Genomic DNA, 25,160 nt, shown 5'->3' on the forward strand with positions numbered 1-25,160 from the left:
CCCTTCTCTCGCTTCTTTTTTTTTAAAAATTTAATTTTATTCCTGTTGCTGGTTGATGGGTTAATTTTGTTTTATCTGGAACATTTGAAGAAGGGGATATCGACCGATCTTTTTACCAACGGACGGCACCCGCGGGCACATTTTGCGACCGAAAAGCAACCGATAAGCCGAGTGATTAGAAAGAAGGGAAGAAAGAGAGGAAGGAAGGAAGGAAGGAAGATTAGGTGGCCGGAGTTTTTTCGTCAGCATTATATTAAGCTAAGCCCTGACAGACGTCACCTCTGGGCTGGCGGGATTACAATACTCCACGGAAAACTTTACTGGACTTTTTCTTTTTACCTTTTTACTTGGAAATTCCAATCGACTGGGATACGATAGTGATATATACACCGGTTCTAGTTGATATTCTTCTGATGATTCTGAGTGTGTAGTTTTTTTTTTTCTCTTTCTCTCTTTCGTTTTTTTTGAGAGGAGATACTTCTTTTTTTGTTTGTTAGGAGGGAGTTAGGTAGTTAGCTTCCGAGCTGTTATCTCCAGCGCTCGCTCCGTCGGCTATATACATAGAGAGAGAGAGAGAGAGTACTTTAACACAACCTCAGCCCAGCTCAGCTTCCACCACCACCCATACGACTAACAAAAAAAACAAACGAATATGTCCACCGACCACCCCCGCGGTGCACTCTACACACCACCCATGAATTCCTCTTCAAACACCACCACCACAGCACCGACATGGACACGCAACGGACGACGGTCACGGTCATCATCCACAACATCCGTCACATCCGCGTCATCGAATCTGATCACCAACGTGTGGAAGTTAAAACGTAAAGCGCATCAGTATTGGAACAAATTGAGTCTTGCGCAGAAGATCATCGGGTGTACCGCGCTCGCTATACTAAATATTGGAATCTTGTTGGGGGTTATTTATCATGAAGCTATTTTTCATTGGTTTTCGCCTATTGCTGATAAATGGCGGTATGTGTTTCTTCTTATTCTTATTCTTTACCCGTTATGAACACTTAAAAGCTAATTTTTTATATTTATATGTGTATAGTGAAATGCCATATGGATTCCTAATCCTATTCGCCTGGACATTCGTCTCCGCCTTCCCCCCAATGATAGGCTACTCCACCTCCATCACCCTCGCCGGTTTCATCTACGGCGTCCCAAACGGCTGGTACATCGCCTCCTCAGGAACCGTAATCGGGTCCACAGCCGCCTTCATAGCCTGTCGTCTCTACTTCCGAGATTTTGCGCAACGAATGGTATCAACCGATAAAAGGTTCGCAGCATTATCACTAACCCTCAAACACGACGGTTTAAAACTCCTGTGCATGATCCGTCTTTGTCCATTGCCGTATAGTATCTCCAACGGAGCTATGAGTACCTTTCCTACGGTTAGTGCGTGGAAATTTGCGGTTGCGGGAGCGGTTGCTAGTCCGAAGTTGTTTATTCATGTTTTTATTGGTCATCAGATGAAGGTTCTTGGGGAGACCGGGGAGAAGATGGATGCGGGGACTAAGGCGTTGAATTATGGGAGTATGATATTTGGAGCGTTGTTTGGGATGGGGACTGGGTGGTTTATTTATAAGAGGACGGTTAGGAGGGCTAGACAGTTGGAGGCGGAGGAGAGGAGGAGGGTTGTGGGGAGTGCTGCGGGGGGGAGTACTGGGAGTGGGGAAGGGGAGGAGGTTGATATGAGGCCTTCTTCTGGGAATGTTGCTGGTAGAGATGGTGGTGGGAATGGTAGGGATGGGTATTCGGATGATCCGGTTGAGGAGGAGTTGGAGAGGACTTTGAGCGGGGGAAGAGGAGGAGGAGGGAGTGGAGGGAGGTATGTGGATGAGGAAGGTGGGAAGGGGGGGAAGAGGAGGGATGGGATTGCGGGGAGGGCTATGGGGGTTTTTAATGGGATTTTTGGGGGGGTGGCGGCGGATACGAGGTTTTTGGAGAGTGAAGGGGAGGAGGAAGAAGGGAGGTTGTTGGATGGGGATGAGTTGATGGAGGATGAAGATGCTGAGGAGCTTTTGGTGGTTGAGGATGGAGGGGTGGAGATGGAGGGGGGGAAGTATGGGAGGAGGTAGGTAGGTAGGTAGATATGCAAAGTACTTAACTATGGTGGTGCTCTTGAAGGGGATCCTCGGGGGTTTATACTACTTATCTATGTATATGGAGGTTGTCTATATGTTTCTTTTTTTTTCTTTCGGTCCTTTCAGGTCCTGGGCATGGGTATCTTCTTTTGATTGCTGGGAGTCTTTGAAGTTTATTTTTCCTTTTTTGTGTATTTGCGTACTCTCCCTTTTTTTTCACTTTTTGGTACTCTTTTTTTATACAAGCCCTTTGGATAGAGTATAAATATAAATATGCATCATCGGTATCGATTTCACTTGATCAAAGTTATATATAGTTGTTGGAGGGAGAGAAAACTACTTATATATAGAGAGAGAATATATTTATCCCCGATATCGATATTGATGTTGATACATATTCATATGTAAAATCTATAGATATATATGGTTTAGCCGGATTGCTACTTAAGCATACAAGTACTATACTTAAACAGGTATAATCTAAACACTCCAGGCCTAGGTATCTATAATACGTACGTGATCTTCGATCACATCACTACTAACTTCGAAGACATTCACAAATTGGTATTATATTAATATATTGTATTGAAATTAATATGGTGAATTGTTTTTTTTTTCTCGGAATGTTTTTCCCGTGAAGAAAATACTGAAGCAAAGATTATGACCGAATACTGATATAATATGATATGGATTATATTGAATTTAGTTGGGTTACGGTTTAAGAGCTGTATCGGGCTGGATGCTGTATAATTTATGTATGTCTAAGGAATTATATATAATACTAGTCTGGTTAGGTTATCGGCCCTGTTTAGTGTGGGTCTATGTAACTACTTAAGTACCTAGTGCTGGTGGTCGATCTGGATCTCTAGCATAAGTAGTAGAATTCAATATAGACCTTTAAGTACTAAGTATATAATACTCGTTACGTGTCCCTTAGTAGCATTTAGCAAGCACATTTTAAACCCGAATTAATTAATCGCCACACGTTTACCTAAGTTACATGAACTACAAATCACACCCGCTGTCATCATCGTAATCGATTACATTATATTACCATTTCAATAATTCCACTATTTCTAGCATAGCATATATATTTTACAATATAATAGCATTAGTTTATAACACCCCTGTGCACCATAAACTTTTAACCTTGCTCATGAAAAACTAGTTTATAAACTTATAAGTAAGTTTAAATACACCTAGTCTAGTTTTTAAGTTCACAGATCATTATCAAGGAACGGGTATACATCTAGGCGTCTGTGGGTAGTGTGGTTTCTGGGTTATATACTTCCTTGGCTACTTATCTACTTTAAATTAGGAGTTATATCTTTATAATTTTTGGAAATTTCGTTTTCTGGATATTTTATTTGTCTCGTACTCAGACCTGGAAGATATTTTATATCGAACACCGTTAAATTCGACAACGCAAATTTTGTTTGTTGGATTAATTTATTGGACGGAACTAGCCTTCGCGGCATGTGTGTCCCGAAATGAAACTTGCAGGGGGGAAGCTTAGAGATCTTCTAACTAATGAGATTGGAGAACGGGATAGCTACAAACACCAGCTGATTTGGTGCTTTTTCATTGGGGGGGTTTTTAATTAAAGACGCGTTGAGGGGAGTAAAAAAATCCTGTGGTCCTTCTGTGTGCGCGCGTTAATGACCCCTTCCTTGCGTTTTGTGTCGACTTTTACAACTTTTTCTTTTCGATAAGATATATGCTAGGCGACCAATTGCCTTTTGTAAGTTTTTTATTTTTTATTTTTTATCCCGTTAATTCAGCGGCCTGGTTTCGAATTCCCTTATATTCTAGCTTTAGGGGGCGAGATAATTAGTAGTTATATTATGTTTGTTGCACTTGGTTAACCCCTTATAACTCTGGCTATAGCTACGTTTAATTAGACGTATTATATTCGGGGTTTTGAGAATAGCGGCATCAATCGATCATGTCTGATCCGAAGCGGGTAAAGCTTTATTATAGTGATCCAATTGGATCTGAAGAAGAGGAGGAGGAGGAGGAGGAGGAGGAGGAGGAGGAAGAGGAGGAAGAGGAAGAGGCCAATAGCGATCCAAATGATTCCGAGGAAGACTCTGTTGATGAAGAGAACGATAGAAAAGTCGTCAACCATCTAATTCGTCCCAGAGCTCCCGTGGAAGTCACTATCAATGAAGACAACGACGACGACGACGACTCGGAGAATGACTTTGATAGTGAATTTGACAATTATGGAGTCGCTGTAAGTTCAATCTCCCCTGCTACTTACTTCTCTAAGCTTCGAGTATATAGTTAACTAATGTTAACTAATTAAACTTTATTTAATTCTTGATAATAAAAAAAGAGACGCCTGTGTAAAATAATGTTAAGCGGCGTCACTGATGGCGATTACCTTGGTGGTAATATAGCTTATTCGAAGTCTTATACCAGCGCTCCAAACCCAGGACTTGCGGCGGTGCCTTATGGAATATTGCGTCTACCACTTTCGAGGCGTGATGTTGAGGCAGCTGTTGGACTTACAAAGTTATCGTTACCCGTTGACGGGGTGTTGGAGGTTCTTCCGGATCTTATTGAGATTAGGAATCCGGATTGGATTAAATGGGTAGAGAAGGAATTGCTACCGGAGGTAGTGAAGAGTTTGGGACTTGAAGGGAAGTCTAATATAATACCCGCTTTTCAGGGGGTGAGAGTTTATTCTGGTGGAGCTACGGCGGGTCAGATGCAAAGCTTTGGGAATGGTCAAGATAATATTGGAACTTTGGAGGTTATGCTTCCGAGTGAGTTTCTTGGAGGGGGGGTGGTAATGAGTAGTCTTCATGGGACGCAGAAGGTTGAGAGTGGGGGGAGGTCGGGGTTTGATACTGTTGCTACTGCTTGGTAAGTGAATATTCCCGATCGAGTATCTTATAATGAAAGTTTTGTTGTCTAATCATTCATACGAGGGTAGGTACTCTGATGTGACGTGTCACAGCGCACCGGTGTCTAATGGGTATAAGGTGACGATGGTGTACAAGCTTTCTGCTCGTATTAGTCCGAAGCCTTTGGCATCGAGATTATTTCCTTCCGGGGGGATAATTACCGCCGTCCAAGATATTGCAACGGCCGACGAACCCGTGGCATACGCTATGGAGTATCAAGAGTATACTCCAACAGACCTGGAGGAGAAAAAATTCGTTGGTCTTGATAGTACCTTGGTCCACCATCTCATCCAGGCGGTGAAAACAGTAGGCGGTCTATCGCTTTACTGTGGATATATCGTGACTACTTATGAATCAGGCGGAAGAGATGTTCCGGATAGTATTGAATATTCAAAACTAGATGGGTATGATCATGTAGATTTGGATATTGATCGTATGAATATGAATTTTGAGTTGGAGGCTATGGTACATCTTGCTGGGTTTGAGAGGACGTTTGGGACGGAAGATGAGACTTATTGGGCGGGACCGATTTTGACTTTGGGTCCGAGGTTGAGTGAGATTGAGGTGGAGGTTGATGGGGGTATGGAACCTGATGATCCGCTTGAAGAGGAGGATCCGGACGAGGAGTTTGAGAAAAGTAAGTAGTAGTCTAGACATCCCCTTGTAGTGTCCGCAAGCGCCCCTCCGTCTAAAGTGACATGAGCTAACTGACAGATTGATAATAGAGCATATATCATGCTGTATATTTATATTTCCAACTTCGGCCGTCAGGTCGCTTAACTTGCGCACGAGGGCGCTCCTAAATAGCCAGTCTTCGTGGCATGATCTTAAGGTGGCGATTAACTCGATTCCAGCGCCGCCAATGAATAATCCGAAATATGTAGAAGCAATCTGGGACATTGTCGTCGAGGCTTGCTTGATGTCGAAACCTTTTACGGATGCGGATATAGAAGATGCAGGAAACTTCCTCAAGGACAGCCTACGGGGGATTTCTGCTGCGGATTTACAGGGGGTATGCGATACGTAAGTTATTTCCCCCGCCTTGGACTTTTGCTCTTCTGCTGGCCAATATCAAATACCATACTGCAATATGTATATGTCAGTATACTGGTTTAGAAGCTAACTATGATATATAGATTAGCACGTTCCATGGTCTCTAATATCGAAAAAGAGGGAGATTCTGTAAACAAGGTGGAACAAAAGACTAGTTATAGTTATGACTATTACTATTCTTCTCGACCTCGACCACCTCCTCCGAGGACATATACTATTGTTGCCCAAAACTTCACGCGGATGCTGAGGCTTTTCCCATTCCAAATTTCTGAGATTTTCATGCCTAGATTTGCTAGGGTATTGGGATCGAAGTTCTTGGTCGTGGATTATAATGTGGTCTTAGCGATACGCTTGCTATTTGAGCTCATGTCTCAAGAAAATGAGGGACGGTTTACTTCTATGTAAGTCATATAAACGGCGTTCTAAATAAGCCAAAAAAAACTTACTAACCTAATTGAATCTTTTCGACAGCCTCCGAAAAATATTCGTACAGCACCCGAATGAGAACTTCCGACGAATGTTGGATGCAGAAATAAAAGCGCGATCGACGCCTACAATCTTGGAAATCTGGGGATCCTTAGCCTTCAAGATCCATGAGTACATTGTCGAAGGGATTCGCAAACGCTTTGAATCAAATTCGGAATTATGTTTCGCATATATGGATCACCAAATCGCTGGGTTCGACGTCCCGGGTGGTTCGGCCGCCCTTGGAAGGGTACAGCAACTTGAATGGCAACTCACAAGTTACTTTAAAATCCTCCAAGAACTAGGGGATCCGGATTCAGTCAGGTTAATCGTCCAATTTCTGAGTGTTGTCAAGACAAAGGGTCATAAACAATGGGTTCTGGAGACCCTCAAGGGAGTCGCGCATGAAGTAAAAGAACTTCCAAGTTCCTCGATGCTTCTGCAATCACAACCTGATGTTATCAAAACTTTTCTTGCAAACTACCAGAATGCAGTTTTCAATCTTCATCCTAAATTGAAATCGCCACCCCTTACAGCGAGTTTAGCACTTCCGAAAATTACCATGTGCGCTTGGCCGGCCAGTTGTAGTCTTTGCGACCCTCTAAACTCTTTTCTTTCATCTCCAACTAGTGAAAACTTCACTGCGACTAGTAGGAAAGGAGAAAAATTGCACTATAAACAAACCATCGAGTCCATAGGCTGGGAAATAAAAGGTTATTTAGATATTCGCTCAACGGGGTGGGGCGTGAAAAAAGCAGACACGGTTGTTACTATATCGAAAAAAAAAGGGATTTTCAGCGAAGGCATAATGAAGATGTCGAGGAGTTTCGTACGGCTCTTGCGGTTAGGAGGAATCTTCTAGCTGCAATTGGTGTAGAGGTTGATGATGAAGGGCGAATAATTGGAACAGCTAATCAAGCTTATACGGGGAATTCGTCGGCGGTTGCGCCGAACTTGGGGTTTGGGACAACGTCTGGGGGGGTTAAGAGAAAGGTTATTGATTTGACGAGTGATTGATCGCATTTTGTGGTCTGTGGTTTGATTTGAATGTCATAGTTGGTACACAATATATATATATATATATACCTACAGCGCCTTTGGACGCACTTATTATATTGGTGTATCGCTGTAATGTAAGAAACAAAGATTTTGTAAGGCGAACAGACATGAGCTCGTTCATTCAGAGTACTCAATTGGTCAAGGAGACACAGCAGGCTTTCCTGTCCCCTGCTGATATAGTTTCCCAGGCTTTGACACTGATATTTTAAGAAAATATGACATATGGACTTATATACATATACAACTTCGGCTCAGGACTTGAAAGTTTCGGCGGAAGAAATGGGATTAATAAAAATTCGCGGAAAGTAATTAGGAGACTTAGAGTTATCTGAAAACGTTATACTTAAGTGCTATAGTTGAAGTGCTATAGTTGAAGTGCTATAGATGAAGTTTTCCTAGAGCAGAGGTTACATGACCTTCAACGCCATCCGGCTTCAGGTTGGGACACTTGCGAGTTTTGCATTCCTCACAGTACCCGAGATCGTGGCGCGAAGGTTGATCTTCCTCCTTCCATTCGTTCAATTGACGTGCCACTATTTTAACATATGTTGTCTTCTTCAGTTGCATGAGTGCTAGAGAGCCACATGATTTGCACCTTTGATTACGCACAAATACGTGGTAATCTAGTACTTCTGGCTCCCGAGATCCCCGAATGACCATTCCGATTTTTTTATGTTCCCATTCTTTACTGCAGGATGGATTGGAGCATGTGGAAGATCCTGCTATGTATTTCTGGGCTTTGAGGCCGAGCGTCCAGAACTTTGAATTGAAAGAAATACCTCCCACTTTCTTGCTGACGTCTTCGTGGTACATTTTAAATGTACAATATGCGTGTGTATAATTTGGATCGTTTTTTTTGCTTTTCAACAGCGCCTGCTTTTTAGCTTCCCCGGAACGTTCAAGTGTGGGCTTCTTAGGTGGGTTTTGGTAGCGATTTTTAAACGTGGCAGCCTGTTCCGGTCGGAGGACTTCGACCATCTTTATGAGAATATCTGTAGTTTCCTTTTTAGATATCCCTTTGTTACTCGATTTCCGTAACTTTTTTTCCTGGATAATTAGACGTTTCATGTCTCTGGAGTAGCGACGAAATTCGAGGTTGCCTAGTTCTGATCTATCCATCTTCTCGAGCGCTTGACGGAACTTCTCGTAGGCTTTTGACCCTTTGATAGGTTTTTGAGGAGCCGACATTTCTGCCTTTACGAGACTCTTGTTGATGTTGATGTTGAAGTCGTGAATCGATTCGTGGATAATATCGTGGATATATATATAGGGTAGTTCTGGTTCTATTTTGACGCTTGAGCGGATTAGATCTACTAAAGTGATATATGGAACTATAGATGTACAACGTTGAGAGCGAATGCTTATCGTACGTTCTACTCCGAACAATCGAGATGCAGTCTAACTCGAACGAACCTGATAGATTCAGAATAAATTAAATAAACTTTGAATTAGTTGGTAGGAGTATACGTAAGGAGCTAGTTGACGATTAATTAATATATACTGGCTCGCTGATTTTATAACCATAAATCGGTCCTAGGAAAGATCGAGATCGAGCCTTAACAATATGCTTCAAAAGAGGGGTTCGCATTCGTAATTTGCGATTATTCAGTAGCTATTGGGTGGACGGCCCTGCGATGCAGGAAATGATGCCTGAAGTTTTTAATTGGGCGAATTAGGCATGCAGGTTGTACTACAGCGCCGTTGTGACAAACTGGAATCTCTGGCCCTTTGGCGATCAAGCTCGAGTCTTAATTAAAATGCGTTGGATAATCCCAGCTTTCAGTCATGGTTTGTATAGATGGCTGCATTGTTCCTCACTGCTTGGGTTTCTATACTTCAGGCTCGTATTTGATATTATAAGGTTGATTTTAAAATTTGCTTCATTATACCATAACTTTCGGGCAAGTTTACTCGGGGTTTTTGATATAAAATTACGCCGCGCACTTGGCGGCTTGCTAAATAACATGTAGGTGGCTCTCAGGATGTGTATTAGAACCTAATGACGCTACAAAATGACTATCTATCGATTCGTCATTTCTAGTATTCTAATTTGTGCAATCAATTGATATTATCATGCCAATAGTTTTAGTTTTTAATGTAGCCTCTAATTTTGATTACATAATGCAGATTCCCGTGTGCCCTAGCGCCTAAATATATCAATTGAAATAGAAGGACCAGAACACAGCTAGGTGATATCAGAACAACTGTGTTTTCGATTAATATAAGAAATTAAGAAGAAATAAACATAGGCTTCATTATTAGACCTCATTTTCAATTTTGTAAATTGATCTATCGTAAACAAGCTGAGATCTTAGCCTCGTATACGTATGTGGACGGACAGAGCCATCCGTAGGGATCGCGAAGAACTTTCAACTACTTACGGATACCGATATCAAAGAGCCAGCGATTAAAATAGACCAATATTTCATTTGCAAAAACTTTTTTATCGGTTAGATCTGATAGGTGAAAAGAGGCGGTTAATCCAGCTAAAGACCGACCTTCGAACCTTTTCTTGACCTTTCAGAGCTGTTGGATTTTTGGTGTTGCATTGAGCGGCATGTTGTGTGACCGTCACTAATGCAAGCTCTCGATTTTGGACGTGGACTCGACTCTCTTCTAGCTTGTCGTGACACCCCGGCATTCGGCCTGCAGGATCACCGCCCGCTATTCCTTATCATTCCATCTCCCTAACACCTCGTACTACACCATACCAAGTGCACTAAGCGGTCATCTGGCCTTGGTTGGGATCCCGGACGCGTGTTCTTATTTGCATAAACAGCCCTTAATATCCACGCGAACATCGATTGATAGCTCCGAACCCTGACACAGGTAAGCTAGTCGGCAACCAGCTACATCACCACATAAACCGTGTTCCGATAATTTAATTTTTTCTGTTCGATCTGAAGCTAATTGCAGGGTATACATTTATTGCAGCTGGTAAAAATGGATGAAATTCCTGCCTTTATCCATTCGATGCACATGGATCTGCTCGAGGGTGAAGCTGCCATGGCCACGATGTCCGACGGTGACGACGAAAATATGTTAATAAATGAAGATCTTGTCGATGACGATGAGCAAAGCAACGATGAGCGTACTGAGGCCCCTCCTCCTTCGGTCTGTTTCCTGATTTCCTTGATATAGTGAATTAAATATTCTTGTTATGCTAACATAAGTGAACAGTTTGAACTCAGGCTCTATAGGGCATTGGAGGACTTCGAGAATTACCAAGGCACCTTCGCTTTCTCATCTACATATTCAGCGGTTCCGAATCCCGGCCTCAAAGTAAAAGGCCTTGATGGATCTTGCCTGAGACTACCAGTTTCTACCGAAGATGCAGTGAAATTGTCAGAATTAGGAAAGCTTTCCCCATTTGGGAAAGGGGAACAAACCATAATTGACCCGACAGTCCGAAGTAGTCGCCAACTCGACCCCTCAGAGCTCGAGTTCGAAAATCCTCGATTCACAGATTGGCTTCAGGGCCCTGTGCTGAGTGAGATTGGTACTGCCCTTGGTATCGGTACCGAAATGAGATCAAAGCTTAATTTGTACAAACTTTTGGTTTATGAGAAAGGAGACCATTTCAAAACTCATAGAGACACCCCGAAGGAAGATGGCATGATTGGAACTGTCGTTGTCATCCTTCCCAGTGTGTTTGAAGGAGGAATTGTCAAGCTTTCCCACGCTGGCCAAGAAATGTCGTTTGATTTCGCTCGGGATTGCAACTATAGTTTTGGAGTTGCAGCATGGTATTCGGATGTTGAGCATGCGGTGGAAGAGGTTACTGGGGGGTATAGAGTTGCTTTAGTTTACAACCTTACAGTTGAAGGGGGCTCTTTGTCGGCATCTGGAACAGCTGTCAGATCAGGGCTCCTGGAGCTTTTAGAGGAGCTAAAGGAAAGAGAAGACCCGGTAGCTTACTCACTTGAAAATAAGTATTCGTTAGCTCAGAGGAGACTCGGGTTCAAAGGTAAAGATCGCTATGTTATCTCCAATTTAATAGCGGGAATGAACAAAGTTGGGGGTATTTCGATGTGCTGTGGGGATGTGCAAATCAAACTATCAGAGGATGAAGAAGAAATGGATGAAAATTATGAGAATGAGGATGAAGACGAGGCGCCTAACTTTAATAGGACTCGTGGCGTGAATGCACACGTTGAAATTATTCTGACGGGTATCGAACACATCGCTGGTACTTACCGACATTTTGGTTCCGGCCAAATCCCTTGGTTGACTAAGTTATACTCCTTGGGGCCTTCTCTAGACGAGATTGAGAGCATCAACCAAGAAGAGGAGTATACCGGAAATGAGGGAACCTTGATCCATACATGTAAGTCACCTACATTCATTGACCTCGCCCTCAACAAGCCAACGTTTATCTTGTAAGACCTAAAATACTTGCGACTTTGGTATACTTGCAGACTGACCCTACGAGTCCGCTACCCTGTTTAGGGTACAAAACATCTTGCATTATTCTATGGCCAACGTCGGAAGCCGAATCGATTGTCCAACAGATCAAAGAACCACTTTTGCAATGGGATACCGTCCTAAATATCGTATCACCGAAGTCGCCTCCCCTTACAACAGCGGGAGAAGGGGACCCTCTCTTAGTCATAAAGCTATTGGCATTTCTTGAGAGATGTATTTGTTTTCCACCACCAGATGACAAGATCCAGCGTGCGGGCGAGCTCCTCTATAGCATGTTTCAAAGTGTGGGGAAAGATGATATTGAGATGATCGAGAAGTCCAGGTAAGGCCCCATTCATTGCTATTATTGATGACTCTCGCACTGATAATAAGAATCCTCTTAAAAGTCTCTTCGAGTACGCGAATCTGGTGGCGCCGTGGAGGCCAGTAGGAAGAGGGGTTGAACCAGTCCCCAATCCCTCGAAGGAAGGCTTATTGCGTCTCCTAAAACTGAAGGCTTTGTTCCCAAAAAATCTACCGATTTCATTTGACCCTACTGTGAAGAAGATTCTTGGGCTACGCTATGTCGTGCTTAGTCCCAGTGTTCTTTGCAAGTTATTGGAAACATATCAAGACACACCACAAGAAGAAGTAATTGAGCTGTTAGTAACACCTATATTGATTTAAAAGGACATGCCATTTCGCTTGCTAACAATACGCCACTTGCGGTTTAGTTTTGAGTCTACATTTACCGGGCATCCGAATGTAAACTTGCTTGAAGATCTATATAAAAAAGTAGAGAATGGGTACCCAAATGGTTCGCCGGTCCACGCGTTACTAAACAGTATCCCCCACCATACCTTCCATGAATTTATCATCGCCGGGCTGAGGCAGCGGTTTGCATTGTACTATGCGGAAACGGAAGACTTCCGTTTTCGACTGGATCAAAGTGGTTTCAGTAACGATTATCACCCAATGGGGTATAGTGTGTCGAATACAGAAGCTACTTCAAGTTCTATCTGGCAAGGGATTGATCCTTCAATAAACCGGATCACAAATTATTTACGTTTCCTCGATGAACAGGCCGAACCCCATCGGTCACGCCTTATTACGCTCTTTACGGATGCCATTTTGATTCCGCTTGAAAAGATGGTATCCGTATCAGACGACGAGATGCAAAGATGGAGACGTTATCTCAGCATCAACGTCCAAGTTGTGGAGAAGTTTTTACGGAAACCTAGCTTAACTGTGTTGCCCTGTTCTGCGATAATCCGGGAGAATATGGTTGAGGCCATCATCAAATATTTCCCTTGTGATAAGCCCGAGCCGGCCAGCTACTTCCTTCCTTCGTGGACTTCTCCAAGGTGTCCAACGGGAGGATGCGAAATCTGCGGGCCGATCAACCAATTTCTGCAGTCAAATACAGAACATCATTACCACGTTCAGGTTTCAGAGGAAGAATCCGATCACTATAGAAGACTTGACTTTGAACTATCGAACTACCCTAACCCTCAAGCTACTCGCCTTTACGAATACAGATCAGAGATTAATGTGAGGTACCATGACGGGTATGCCCTCTCACCGGCAAATTTTACGATTATAAAACTTGCGGAAGAAAGGTATAGAAAGACGAAGAGACAGTATGATGCAACTATCAAGGCGAGAAAAGATATGTTGAAATTAATACAGGAGCCGTTCAATCAATTTGGAAAAATTGCAAGGGAGGTTGGTGACAGTTTTTCTCCATCGGTAGAGAGCGAAGGCAGTACTGGTAACAATACAACTGGTGAGCAAGCGGCACAAATGGCTCTGGCTGATGGTTTTGGCTGGCCTATTGGCGGAGATTATGAAGATGATGACGACGATTCAGACGAGGAATCCTTCCTTTAGACTCGGCACCATTTTTCTAGTTATGGCACCTATTTCTTTTGCAAAATTAACCAGTTTATATATCTAAGTAAGATTTATAGGAAGGGCGTTCAATAGATCAAATGGATTCAAGTTCAGGTCAGCAAGTCTGGTAGTCTCGACATGGCACTTTTTCCCCTTAGCAGCGCAGCAGAACATTCCTTTTATTCGAGCATTACCGCCCAAACCTTATGGCGTAGAAAGTTTATTTTATTTTATTTTATTTTAACAAAGATCGGGCTATATGCAAACAGCATGCAGGGTTCCGATACCACTTCCGAGACTCCGTTGACTCATTTGCTCAGTACCCTCTATCACTGCCTGTCACGTCAATTGAAATCCTGCTTATTAGGACCGCTGATGATACCGTGACGTCACGGTGATCGCAGATATCCCTGTCGATGTTGTCACCCTGCATTAGCGTAGTTCTTTAGGAATTTCGGGCATCGATTTTTATAACTCCCAGGTACAACGAAAAGCTTGGTAAAACTAGCCTACAGTCGAGTCTATGGAACTCGGAATTCCAGGGTGTTCTGTGTACAACGTCGAGTTTGCGTCAAAGATGAACAGAAACCAGATTGGATATTTGTTTGTGTCAGCCGAATCCGAAATCCGTGTTACGTTAGTGGATGGTGATTTTCGATATTCCGCCCTGATCATGACTTCCCTTACGTACGGGGGGCTTTGCACAGGAATAGAATAGCAGAAATAAATTCGACCTGCTTTCCATAAGCTCGTAGCTTTTGCCTCTTTTCAATTCTTTTCCCCCCAATATTATTTTTCTACCTACTTAGTAATGAAATATAACTTCATCAAAGCCAAAGCTATAAATTCGTCGACATCAGCCAAGCCGAACTATAAACGTTAAGAAAAATAACACAAAGTCAACACCAAATCTACTAGAAGATCACAAAATGTCTACGACACAGGAAGACTATTTTGGCGACGCCATCAATTCCGATGCGCCGGAGACCCGTCCAAAGCATCATCATCACCATCGCCGCCATAAACATAGTAAACCTCGTACATATACTCCACCAGATTCAGAAGCCGAGCCTGTTTCTCCTGGAGAAACATACCCTGACGAAAGAGAATACAAAAAACCAAGTCGTCGACACCACCGACATCGTGAAGCTCCACCAACTACTTATGATCGGGAAAGATCAGATACCGATACTGATATCGATGTCGATAGTATCGACGACGGTAAAAGAAGAAGAAGAAAAAAGCATAGACATAGACATCGAGAAAGGGTTCCAGACGACGCAAGCAGCATTGTCGCTGAACCGGAGAGTGAGACTGATGACGATAGAAGCCATAAGGGGTCTACTACATCCTCCCACGGGAGAATGAGAACTCGCGATAGAGCAAAGAGTGCAGGAGAATCTGCCATCACCGCCTTGGGTCTTGGAGAGACCTATAGGAGGGCTAGATCAAAGAGTCGAGGGAGAAGGTCACCTGCCGATTCGGATGAGGGATACGATTCCAACAGTGAGGTTGATCGGAGGTCTAGATCACGGTCAAAGGGAAATGGGACTACAGCACAAGCTGCGGTTATTGCTGCAGTAGTTGAAGCGTTCAGGGCCAGGAAGGAACCAGGGGGTGTAACAGGATCAAAGAGTTTAAAGAGAATAGTCGAAGCCGCTGTTGCTAGTGGCGTAGTCGAGAAGATCTTGGATCGGAAGGGTGGTGAGGAAAACGGGAAAGGGAACAGGAGAATTGCAGAAGCAGTGTTAGCCGGACTGGCAGCCCAAAGAGGCCTTAACGGGAGAAGGCAGAGGCAGAGAGGTGATGGAGACGATAAAGCAAGCCGGGTCAAGGATTTAGCAACTAGTGGACTTATCGCAGCGGCTGGTAAGAAGTTCCTAGACTATCAGAGATCGAGGTCGCAATCCAGACCGCGAGGAAGATCTGATAGCGAATCACCAGAACGACCTGGATTGGATCGTCGCCGGAGCCGAAGTATGGGCGAAGCGCTTGCAGCCCTCGGTCTCGGCGGTCTTGCAGCAGAGCGATTCGGACGCAGCCGTCGGGATAGCCGCGGGTCCAAATCGTCTCGAAGGTCAAATGGCGACCGAGATGATTCTTCCTCCGACAGTAGCCTTTCCGATTCTGACCTGTCGATCGACGAATCAACGGAGAAAGACCGCCTTAAGAGGCTTCGCCGCAAAGAAATTATCAGCGTAGCCCTTGCCCTGCTTGCAACCATTAATCTTGGCCATGTTAGTTATGAAGCCCGTGAGAAGCGAGCCCTTCGAAAGGAAAAGGTTGAATCCGGAAGAATCAACGAAGATGAATCCGACAAATTAAGAAACAAAGCTCTCCTCAAGGATGCAACTGCTGTCGGCCTCGCTATTCTTGCCGCTGCTGAAGCCGTCAAAGCTTTCAAGAAAGCACAGGAGAGTCGTCACAGTTACAATGAGTTCTGCGAAAAAAGACCAAGAATTGAACAACATCGCCGCCAAAAATTGATAAAAGAGGCGATTGCAGAAGAAAGAACCCGTTCACCACCCGGAGTTGATTCTAGCAGATATTATAGCCAGCCAGGGTATATGGGCCCCCCACCAGGATCAAGAGCGAACGTCTCTGGATACCCAGCGTATCCGAGTTCAGGGCCCATTCCAACCTACGGTGGCCGAGATGCTTATAGCACGAGAGATGGAAGGGAAATTCCAGTGGTATATCCCAGCAGCGTTACCCATGCTTAGTCTGGTTAAGCTTTTGGCATTATTTGAGGAAGTTTGATCTGACTTATGACACCTGGGTGCGACCTCTAGAGATACAATAAACACTAAATATGGACTAGAATTTTTTTACTCGTCACTATTTACTTTTAAATTCTAAATTGTTTGAACTGTTATGTCGCCAAAAATATATTTTCAACTTCTGTTCAAGGTTTCAGCCAATTTTCTTTTAATAATTTTTGTTAAATACCTCAACATGTTTGTTTATAGTATGTTGTTAATAGCCAGGCGGTTGTCTACACAGTTGCAGAGTTGATCTCATTAACGAAATTATGAATTCATGAAATCACATGTTCTATAGTTTAACACATATGTATTGCGATATTGCTTTCTTTTTTTTGGACCAGCTGTCGTTTTAATTCTCTTGATCAATTGAATTATGAATTTAAATTTAGCTAGTGAAAGCCAATAACCTTGTAGTAGCTAACTTTGATAATCTCAAGATCTGCTTTATATCATCTCTTTGACTGATCATGAGATATCTTCCTTTATCCTATTATAAAATCTAGGGTAGTCGAACAATGTACAACTTTAAGAGAAGCCATATGCATATTATAGCATTAATGTAGTAACCGAAAAAGGGGATGAACAAAAATATCTGCTTAAAGGAACAAAACACTAATAACCATAAATCCAAAGGTCACCATGAACACCTGCCGCTCAACGCCTAGAAAACTGGCTGAACTTGGAAGCTCTCGGGATCCCTCAACCACATTTTCAGCCTTTACACATACCACTTCTACGGTGGGCTTCTCGCCTGGATTCTCGTATTCCGGTCCAGAAATGAGGGTATATGTGAAGACATATTGGCTGACTTCGTCGTATTGCTCCTCCGGCGATACGTCAGTTGTATTTCTGGGTGTGGCCATAGCGATCCAACGCGTCTCTCCGTCACCATGTAGTGGATTTCCAGCTTCATGATTCGAAGGTATTAACTCTAAAGACCGGTTAGCATACGATCTACCTTTTCAGGATCATCGATACCGCTATACTCACGTTTAAATGAAAATCCACTACCCCCAGCCTCTTCGTAAATTGGACAAATATTATAAATATACTGACGCCAAGATCCCACGTTCCGAGTAGAGTTACAATTCATAGTACCGTTTTGAGCCGTGCGTGCTTCATACTGTGTCGACAGGAAACTCTTAAGTTTTGCCACACATTCCCCTCCAAGAACATCATTACACCCGTTCTCACCCTTCGAGTAGTCGATATCTTCGGTTCGCTTTATTTTTGGCATTGGCATGAAAAGGCAGACGTCTCGAATCACAAAGGATCCGTTCACGGGGACATTAGTTGGAGTATCTAGCCAAGTAGCGGTACGATAGTTGTCTCCTTCGAAGTAATCATCTCTAGTGAGGGCGACACGGGCCGTCCATTCTGCGGGATTGAGATGGGTTAAATAGTCAGGTGCCGGGAATCTTCGTGCGCCTGTGGCGTTTAAGGGATAAACCCGGTCCTCGACTGGCGGTTGAGAGACGGTTAGACCGAAGATTGCGAGCAATACAGTCGCTCGTAAAGAGTACATTGTAGACGCAAAGTAAGTTTATGCAAGAAATCGGCAGTCAGGTAACCCGTTGTCGCAGAGTGCGAAGCTATCTCGGTCTCGCGGATATGGGTAAAATGTGTTGACCTGTTGTATATTTTCGTTTAGAAATGTGTTGTCGTCGGTGGTATTGAAGCCCGACAAGTTGTAAACATGGCAAATAGGCAGCTCAAACAACTTATATACTAAGTACTTAATTACTTATATAGCTGAGATGGTCTCGTATTCAAATATCATAGTTAAGTTTCAAGAAAATCAGCCTTGTCATCCGATGATGAAATATCTTAACTCTTTATTCAAAGCCAAAGTCTCTATTGACGTTGGGATTTACAAAGGCAACAGGCCTGCTTAACGTTTAGACGAGGAATGACGTCCGCCAATGCCAGATCTTCTGTCTGCAGAATTACCGACAGCTAGAGCTATATACTTAGCTATTAGCAGGCGCAGGGCGAAAAAATCCGCATGGAATAGTAAAGCCTATGTTCTGGGACCTACAAAAGATCTGGATTCCTTTTGCGAGTTCGGACGTCAAAAAGGGCCTGATTTCCTTCCTTCATCAGGGCAATTGATCGATTGTTTGGATGAGATATCGTACACGTTCACACGCCTTGAGATCATCGATCGCGTCTGCAGGTGAAGCATGTAGTATCACACCGATATCGACCTTACTTCGTCGCTCGCATCGATGACTAAAAGAGCAATAGCTGGGGGAGATCGATCTGTGTAGCCACTCAAGTGCTCAGAATCGATGCAGGGTTAGCTAGATTTGATCTTGCATGCATCTGGAATGTGAACCTCTCCCGTGTCAAACAGCCATACGCTGCATGAATATTCGATAGCTATTATTTTTTCCGTTCTCGCAAGAGGTAGACAAAGTGTAAGTCAATAGGATCCATTCTTATCAAGATATCACAAAAAAGCAGATTCAAAGACTTAAGATCAATCTATGTCACATATCTCCATCTATAAAAGGGGCCCCGAATCTCTTCAAGCACTTAGACATTTTCTTCTCATCATTCATTCACTCAGCTATATACTTGAACTTCGATCAATCATCAAATTTCTAGTTTTCCAAGAGAGAAAAATTGTCGATTTCAATATGGAATTCCACAACGAAACATCCACGAACCCCTCAAAGGAAACCACTGGCTTTCGCTGGGTCCTCACAAGCGAGGAGCGTTCAAATATTGCCAAAATCCTCGAAATCGAAGGTATATATACATATACAGAAGCTGCACTATTCTTCTACCATGGAATACCAAATGCTAACGAGCGGTCTCTTAGAGGACACCATCAGCCATGTAAAGGGAAATGTCATGTGTCGGGAACGTATGCAGTGCGGTGGATGTGGAAAGCTCTCTGGTTTGGACGATTTGGTTCATAATGCTGTGACAGCTAGGGTTCATAGTCGGGATTTTATCCTCGAGGTTATGGCAGGTGGCCCTCAGACTCGATTATATGCTCATAAGATGCAGTGTTCGAACTGCAGTCATGGCTATGAAGGTGTTTTTATCAACTGGGGAGGGTATATGGAGTAATGGAGATTTCTAGAGACCTTGAAAAATAAAGGAATAGGGTATGGCATCTAAACTATCTGCAGGCCGTAGTCAGATCTGTATCCTTCAAAGCCATTCCAAACTAGGCTTCATGTGTAAACCATGAACGGACCAGCCAAAGAATATTACCTATTTGTACCTAGATATAGACATGTAGACCGAAATATAAGTTCAATATCAAATATGACACGAAAAATTATAGCTATACGAGCCAATATCCACCTGACCAACTGAGCAACCTGATACCCGGTTTAGTACAAGACAGCCATTCAGACAGGAATAGGTTGACCACGTATCTACCGGTGAAGTCAGCCTCAAGGCCCACACGTACGTATGCACCTATCTCGTGTCGCTAAATGGACTGCTGTTGTATGGTAGCGACTCATCAAGTACTTAGCAGGGAATTATTGAAGTGAGATTCCAGAAATATATCAATTGTATACATGTATTACCCAGACAAAGAGTTGGAGTTCATTGTAACTACTACCCCTTCTATCGCTCCCACCGGCCGCGGCCTAGCCCGAATATTAATTGTCAACTCATACAAGAGTAGCCAACCCGATACGTACCCGTTTGTAAAATTCGTCTTTGAAATCCCGAAACCTTTGGCCCGGATACGTATGAAATGTCCATATACCATAGATTTAATATCGTTTAAAAGCACGTGTAGCTTTTGATTCCAAAGAAATAATAAATGACTTCGTTGAGATACTAGCTATGTTGTTAATTTGCAGTCGGCATGTCGGGATTAGATTGCCAACTAGAGCCGCAGAGCTGCAGAGCACTAAAACATATATCGGCAATAGCGTAACGGCTGAGTTATCACTGATATCATGATATCTTAGGGCTGGGTAAGCGGACCCACCAAATTGGTTCTAAATTCTTACCCTGTTCGAAATGTGCCGTCTGGCTGGGATCAACTTTCAAGTGAGATACCCCCCCGTTTAGATCTAGCGCTAGCGCAACAACTGCCAGATTAGAGCTTGGGTTGACGAATAACTAACACCTTATTGGTTGTGATGTTGGAGTATTGTGCTTCCAAAAAGCCTCCACAATACCCCCCGTACACGCTAGTTTACGTGTCGGAAATTTGCTTGTCAGCTTCAAACATTTTAAGATCCTTAAACAATAGGCTAAAATTTAGGAGATGTAAGCCGCGAAGAAGAGGAACAACGAAAGCAGTTCACCCATGTTGATTATTCATATCCGGATCGGAATAGGGCGGTTTTGAAGATGATATTTCACAATCTGAAGCGCAAAATGCCAGCGTGGATTGCAAGGAGCACACGGGAGACCTGCACTTCAGAAACCCTGCTTGAGCCCTCAATTAGAGCGCTTTTGGACAAACTGTGAATTTAACATACAGTGGCATGTCAGCAAGAAGACAAAAATTAAAAAGGATGTTCAGGGCATCCCCCCATTTCTAAACCAGAATATATCTGGAATGGAACCCTTCTGTACTAATACTCGAGACCGTAAACGAAAATCAGACTCTGGAACAGTCGCACAATCGATATTGATAACGTGCTCCTGTAGATCCAACGCGGTACACTACGCCTTAAAGTGTTAGGGCAGGTTGGCCCGAGATAATTCCTTTGTGTTACCTTCGGCAAGGTTTCGAGGTTCTTCCCTGGTCTCCAGGCACCACCCGACTTCGCTATTCGGTTGACTTGCAGTTGTAGTCCATCGATTCCAACTTCCTTTCCTTCCCCTGGCACAATTAGCCTCAACGTGATCAACTTGATCCCTTCTTTGATTCCTTCTTTGATTCCTTCTTTTTAAAATAAAAGGCTTCCCCACTTAACCTCGAATACGTCTCCTCTAGATCTTGATATCGATAGCTGTCACTCTAGTACGACAACCATGGTTCAATTCGATTTCTCCGCTGTGTCGGCGACACAAGTTAAGTATGCCGTCGCCGGCCTACTCGGTGTCTATCTACTCCAAGGTACTATAAGATTTATTGCGGAAGGTGTCTACTGGCGACGAAGATTCAGAAACAGCCCCGACTTCGTAAGATCCCAAATGTTAGCCCAGGTGGCTTTAAAACGATGTATCATGCATCATGGCCTAACAATATCATGAAATTCTCAGCCTCAACCACCCCACCACTGGCTATTGGGTCACCTTCTCGTAATGGCGAAAATTACCCAGGAAATCCCGATGGATGCCCATCCGCACGTTCAACTACCAGCTCTCCTAGAAAAATACGGTCTCAAAGAGAAGGGTATCATGTATCTTGATATCTGGCCGATGGGTTCCCCTATGGTTGTTGTTTGCGACCCAAACATGGCCTACCAATGCGCTCAACAATATTCTCTTCCTAAGGCTATCAAGGAACTTGATCCGATTCTGACACCCCTCTCCGGACCTGGAAACTTAGTTGCATCAGATGGCAACTTCTGGAAGTTCTGGAGATCAGTTTTCAACCCCGGCTTTGCAGCACAGCACTTGATGACATTGGTACCCGGAATCGTCAAAGACTGTGAAGTTTTCTGTAAAGTTATGGAGCAAGCCGCTGCCAGTGGCAAGGTTGTTAACCTTGAAAAATTAACAACCTGTCTTACCATCGACATTATCGGTCGCGTGGTTGTGTAAGCATCCTATACAAAATATTCATTCCAAATCGTAGTATTGGATATATTCCTAATGTATTGAATTATAGAGACGAAGAACTTGAAAGCCAGACCCGGACCCACCCCCTCGTCGAAGCCTTTAAGTCCCAGATCAGCTGGCTACCCGCTGCCGTTGAATACAACCCGTGGTACCGATGGCATCCAATGCGCCCAATTGTGTATTGGTGGAATCAGCGTACCATGCGAGGAATCCTCGGTAGCTTCCTCGATAAGCGTTTCAAAACAAGAGATCCGATGCTTCAGTCTGGAAAGAGGGGCAAGCCTGTTGTTGATCTTGCACTCGAAACATATTTTAAACAGAAAGAAGGCAATGTTACCGCGATGGATGAGGAATTTAGAAAGCATGCCATTAGTAAGTCCATACATATATAAATTTCTCAAAGGTTTGATTTTTTTGTTCCTAATGTTAGACTCCAAACAGCACAAATGATGATCTTCGTGTTCGCTGGCCATGATACAACTAGCTCCACAATTTGCTATATCTTCCACAAGCTATCTTACTTCCCAGAGAAGATGGTCAGAGCAAGACAGGAACTTGACGAAATCTTCGGAACTAATTTAGACGACGCCCCAAAAATGTTGGCTGAGAACCCGCATTTGATGAACAAGATGGAATATTGCACAGCTATTATCCGCGAAGTTCTCCGAATGTATCCACCGGCGAGTTCAGTTAGGGCTGGAGTAAAAGGGTATGTTAATAGCCATGCTTTCCTATGAGCCAATAACAACTACTAATACGGATTTCAAATGTACAGATTTTTCGTCAAAGATGATCAGGGCAGCCTCTATGATACTGATGGACTAATGGTCTGGCTTGCTTCCCTCCCCGTACATGTTAACGACAAATACTGGAAAGATCCTTACGAATTCCGTCCCGAGCGATGGCTTGAGGAAGAAATCCCCAAGGAAGCCTGGAGGCCATTCGAACGCGGCCCTAGAAATTGCATCGGGCAAGAATTAGCTATGATTGAAACGAAGGTCATTATGGCATTGACACTGAGGAAGTTTAATATTGAAGCACAAAGACAACCACCTCCACCCAACGGCGTTAACGAGGTCCGCGGGGAGTTTGTTTATCAAGTCCTGGCAGGTAGCGCAAAGCCAAAGGGTGGTATGCCATCTCTCGTCAAATTGGCACCACCTAGGGTTATGTAATCATGACTTCCTGTGGGCGCACTACTATACCCTTTGGGAGGACAGTGGGTGTCTGAGAGTCTTATATAAAAGGAGCTGCCATCTTTGTCTTGGATATAAGGCATCATTTTTGCTATATTATATGAATCTCACACTTGAATTTGAAATGACTGACGTATCTAGAATTAACTCTCCAAATATTGTAAACTAATTTCATCAAAAATTAATTAAAAGATGTTAATTAATAATAACCAATGCAGAAAAAAATCTATCCGCTATTGTTCTATAAATTTGTAGTCTTGTAAGCTAACCAGGTAGTATGCCGTCGGACATGCATTTGACCCGTATTCGGCACCAAAGTTAAGATCAACGATCAGACCCCATCCGTTCGTACAAAAGATTTGCGCGGCTCATTTAGCTCTATGATAACCTCTTCAGTCCTCAAATCCTTCATAAAGAACGCATTCTTCTTCCATGGCCTTGGATACGACGCCTTCTGCTCCGTGATAAGAACATAATCCTCTCCGAATCCATAACCTGGATGGAAAGCCGCGGTGACAAGTGACAAAATTGCAATCATACTGCGTAAAGTGCAAATAAAATCAGCACAGATCCCATAAATTGTTACCCACGTGCACAGTTTCAATCGCATATATATATGTAGAGTGGTACTCACACTGCTTCCAAAATGCAAAAGGCCAGCTCATCTTTTGCCAAATGCCCCGTATACCCCCCACTCAACTCCGCGATTCGATAGACGCTTCTGACATACAATGCCGCAGTTGCAACCCCCAGCGCTGCCAGAAAGGCCTTGAATCTCCAACTATTCCTCATCTTCTCATACTTCGGATCCCAGGCCTCCATCCCGACTCTCCTACACCGTAACGCGAATTCTGCGCCTAGACCGAGCCAAATCGATAACGCCAATACCTGAAAACAAATACCAGATAGTCCAACATACGCCCCAAGTTTCGGTGGCTTTCCTTGACTAGCCGAGATAGAAGATAGAGCTCCTCCAGGCGCCTGGATTACCAACGAAATGATGTCGCAAACAACAAAAAAGTACGTATAAACCTTCGGCTGTACTCTAGAAATTCTGGCACCATATGCGATAACGATTCTAGTCAAGCATAGGTATATACCCGCCGCAAAGAAGGTTGGAGCCAACCCGACACCGTTGATTTGGATGAAGAATGCGGGAAGTGACCACGGATTTGTGTACGCGAGGATCCGCCCGGCGTAGCCGGATATCTCAAGAAAGCAGGCGATGGACATGCAAATCCCGAAGCCATGGGTTTTGTAACGAACGGCGAGGTAGACGTGGGCTGTAAAAGCGATCGTAAAGATTGCGAGGAATGTGATGTTCATTGGGAGAGAAGGGCGGTACCCGAACCAACTGACGGAGACAGGACAGAGGTCCCAATTGCATTTTAAGATTGAGACTCTAGGTCTTTCCGACATGGCGTCTGTATACGGGGGTATAGATGTATCCGCTCCTGTAAATGTTATATAATTCGGAATGTCTAATTAGTTAATATAATTTTTTTACGCTGAGTTCTATAAGCCTGACGATAGAAGAGGAAGAACTATACCAGTTAGAGGCTTGCATCTAGTTTCGAAGCCGAAGTGCTTAGGATCTCGACCATT

The 25,160-nt window shown here is 43.6% G+C and overlaps 9 protein-coding genes across 9 annotated transcripts; 6 read left to right on the forward strand and 3 right to left on the reverse strand.

Annotated features, from left to right (window-relative positions):
- Positions 1-652: 652 nt before the first annotated feature.
- Positions 653-2,087, forward strand: AOL_s00007g272 (uncharacterized protein; the record flags this gene model as incomplete). Its single annotated transcript, XM_011120173.1, has 2 exons — positions 653-978; positions 1,058-2,087. 2 exons carry the CDS (start codon positions 653-655, stop codon positions 2,085-2,087), a joined length of 1,356 nt encoding a protein of 451 aa, XP_011118475.1.
- A 1,951-nt stretch (positions 2,088-4,038) lies between these two features.
- Positions 4,039-7,540, forward strand: AOL_s00007g273 (uncharacterized protein; the record flags this gene model as incomplete). The annotated part of the gene is made up of 7 exons (XM_011120174.1): positions 4,039-4,329; positions 4,432-4,964; positions 5,059-5,642; positions 5,731-6,028; positions 6,142-6,459; positions 6,530-7,087; positions 7,312-7,540. The coding sequence occupies 7 exons, from the start codon at positions 4,039-4,041 to the stop codon at positions 7,538-7,540; spliced, it is 2,811 nt and encodes a 936-aa protein (XP_011118476.1).
- A 420-nt stretch (positions 7,541-7,960) lies between these two features.
- Positions 7,961-8,770, reverse strand: AOL_s00007g274 (uncharacterized protein; the record flags this gene model as incomplete). The annotated part of the gene is made up of 1 exon (XM_011120175.1): positions 7,961-8,770. The coding sequence occupies one exon, from the start codon at positions 8,768-8,770 to the stop codon at positions 7,961-7,963; it is 810 nt and encodes a 269-aa protein (XP_011118477.1).
- A 1,755-nt stretch (positions 8,771-10,525) lies between these two features.
- Positions 10,526-13,876, forward strand: AOL_s00007g275 (uncharacterized protein; the record flags this gene model as incomplete). Its single annotated transcript, XM_011120176.1, has 5 exons — positions 10,526-10,696; positions 10,763-11,909; positions 12,032-12,329; positions 12,394-12,648; positions 12,721-13,876. The coding sequence occupies 5 exons, from the start codon at positions 10,526-10,528 to the stop codon at positions 13,874-13,876; spliced, it is 3,027 nt and encodes a 1,008-aa protein (XP_011118478.1).
- Positions 13,877-14,808: 932 nt separating this feature from the next.
- On the forward strand, positions 14,809-16,602 carry AOL_s00007g276 (uncharacterized protein; the record flags this gene model as incomplete). The annotated part of the gene is made up of 1 exon (XM_011120177.1): positions 14,809-16,602. The coding sequence occupies one exon, from the start codon at positions 14,809-14,811 to the stop codon at positions 16,600-16,602; it is 1,794 nt and encodes a 597-aa protein (XP_011118479.1).
- A 638-nt stretch (positions 16,603-17,240) lies between these two features.
- Positions 17,241-18,169, reverse strand: AOL_s00007g277 (uncharacterized protein; the record flags this gene model as incomplete). The annotated part of the gene is made up of 2 exons (XM_011120178.1): positions 17,241-17,575; positions 17,635-18,169. 2 exons carry the CDS (start codon positions 18,167-18,169, stop codon positions 17,241-17,243), a joined length of 870 nt encoding a protein of 289 aa, XP_011118480.1.
- A 1,117-nt stretch (positions 18,170-19,286) lies between these two features.
- Positions 19,287-19,725, forward strand: AOL_s00007g278 (uncharacterized protein; the record flags this gene model as incomplete). Its single annotated transcript, XM_011120179.1, has 2 exons — positions 19,287-19,398; positions 19,472-19,725. 2 exons carry the CDS (start codon positions 19,287-19,289, stop codon positions 19,723-19,725), a joined length of 366 nt encoding a protein of 121 aa, XP_011118481.1.
- A 1,881-nt stretch (positions 19,726-21,606) lies between these two features.
- On the forward strand, positions 21,607-23,534 carry AOL_s00007g279 (uncharacterized protein; the record flags this gene model as incomplete). Its single annotated transcript, XM_011120180.1, has 5 exons — positions 21,607-21,756; positions 21,838-22,337; positions 22,409-22,731; positions 22,801-23,068; positions 23,135-23,534. The coding sequence occupies 5 exons, from the start codon at positions 21,607-21,609 to the stop codon at positions 23,532-23,534; spliced, it is 1,641 nt and encodes a 546-aa protein (XP_011118482.1).
- A 352-nt stretch (positions 23,535-23,886) lies between these two features.
- On the reverse strand, positions 23,887-24,974 carry AOL_s00007g280 (uncharacterized protein; the record flags this gene model as incomplete). Its single annotated transcript, XM_011120181.1, has 2 exons — positions 23,887-24,094; positions 24,190-24,974. The coding sequence occupies 2 exons, from the start codon at positions 24,972-24,974 to the stop codon at positions 23,887-23,889; spliced, it is 993 nt and encodes a 330-aa protein (XP_011118483.1).
- Between the last annotated feature and the right edge of the window lie 186 nt (positions 24,975-25,160).

Source organism: Orbilia oligospora (genome assembly GCF_000225545.1).
Source record: "Orbilia oligospora ATCC 24927 unplaced genomic scaffold scaffold00007, whole genome shotgun sequence".
NCBI classification, from domain to species: Eukaryota; Fungi; Ascomycota; class Orbiliomycetes; order Orbiliales; family Orbiliaceae; genus Orbilia; species Orbilia oligospora.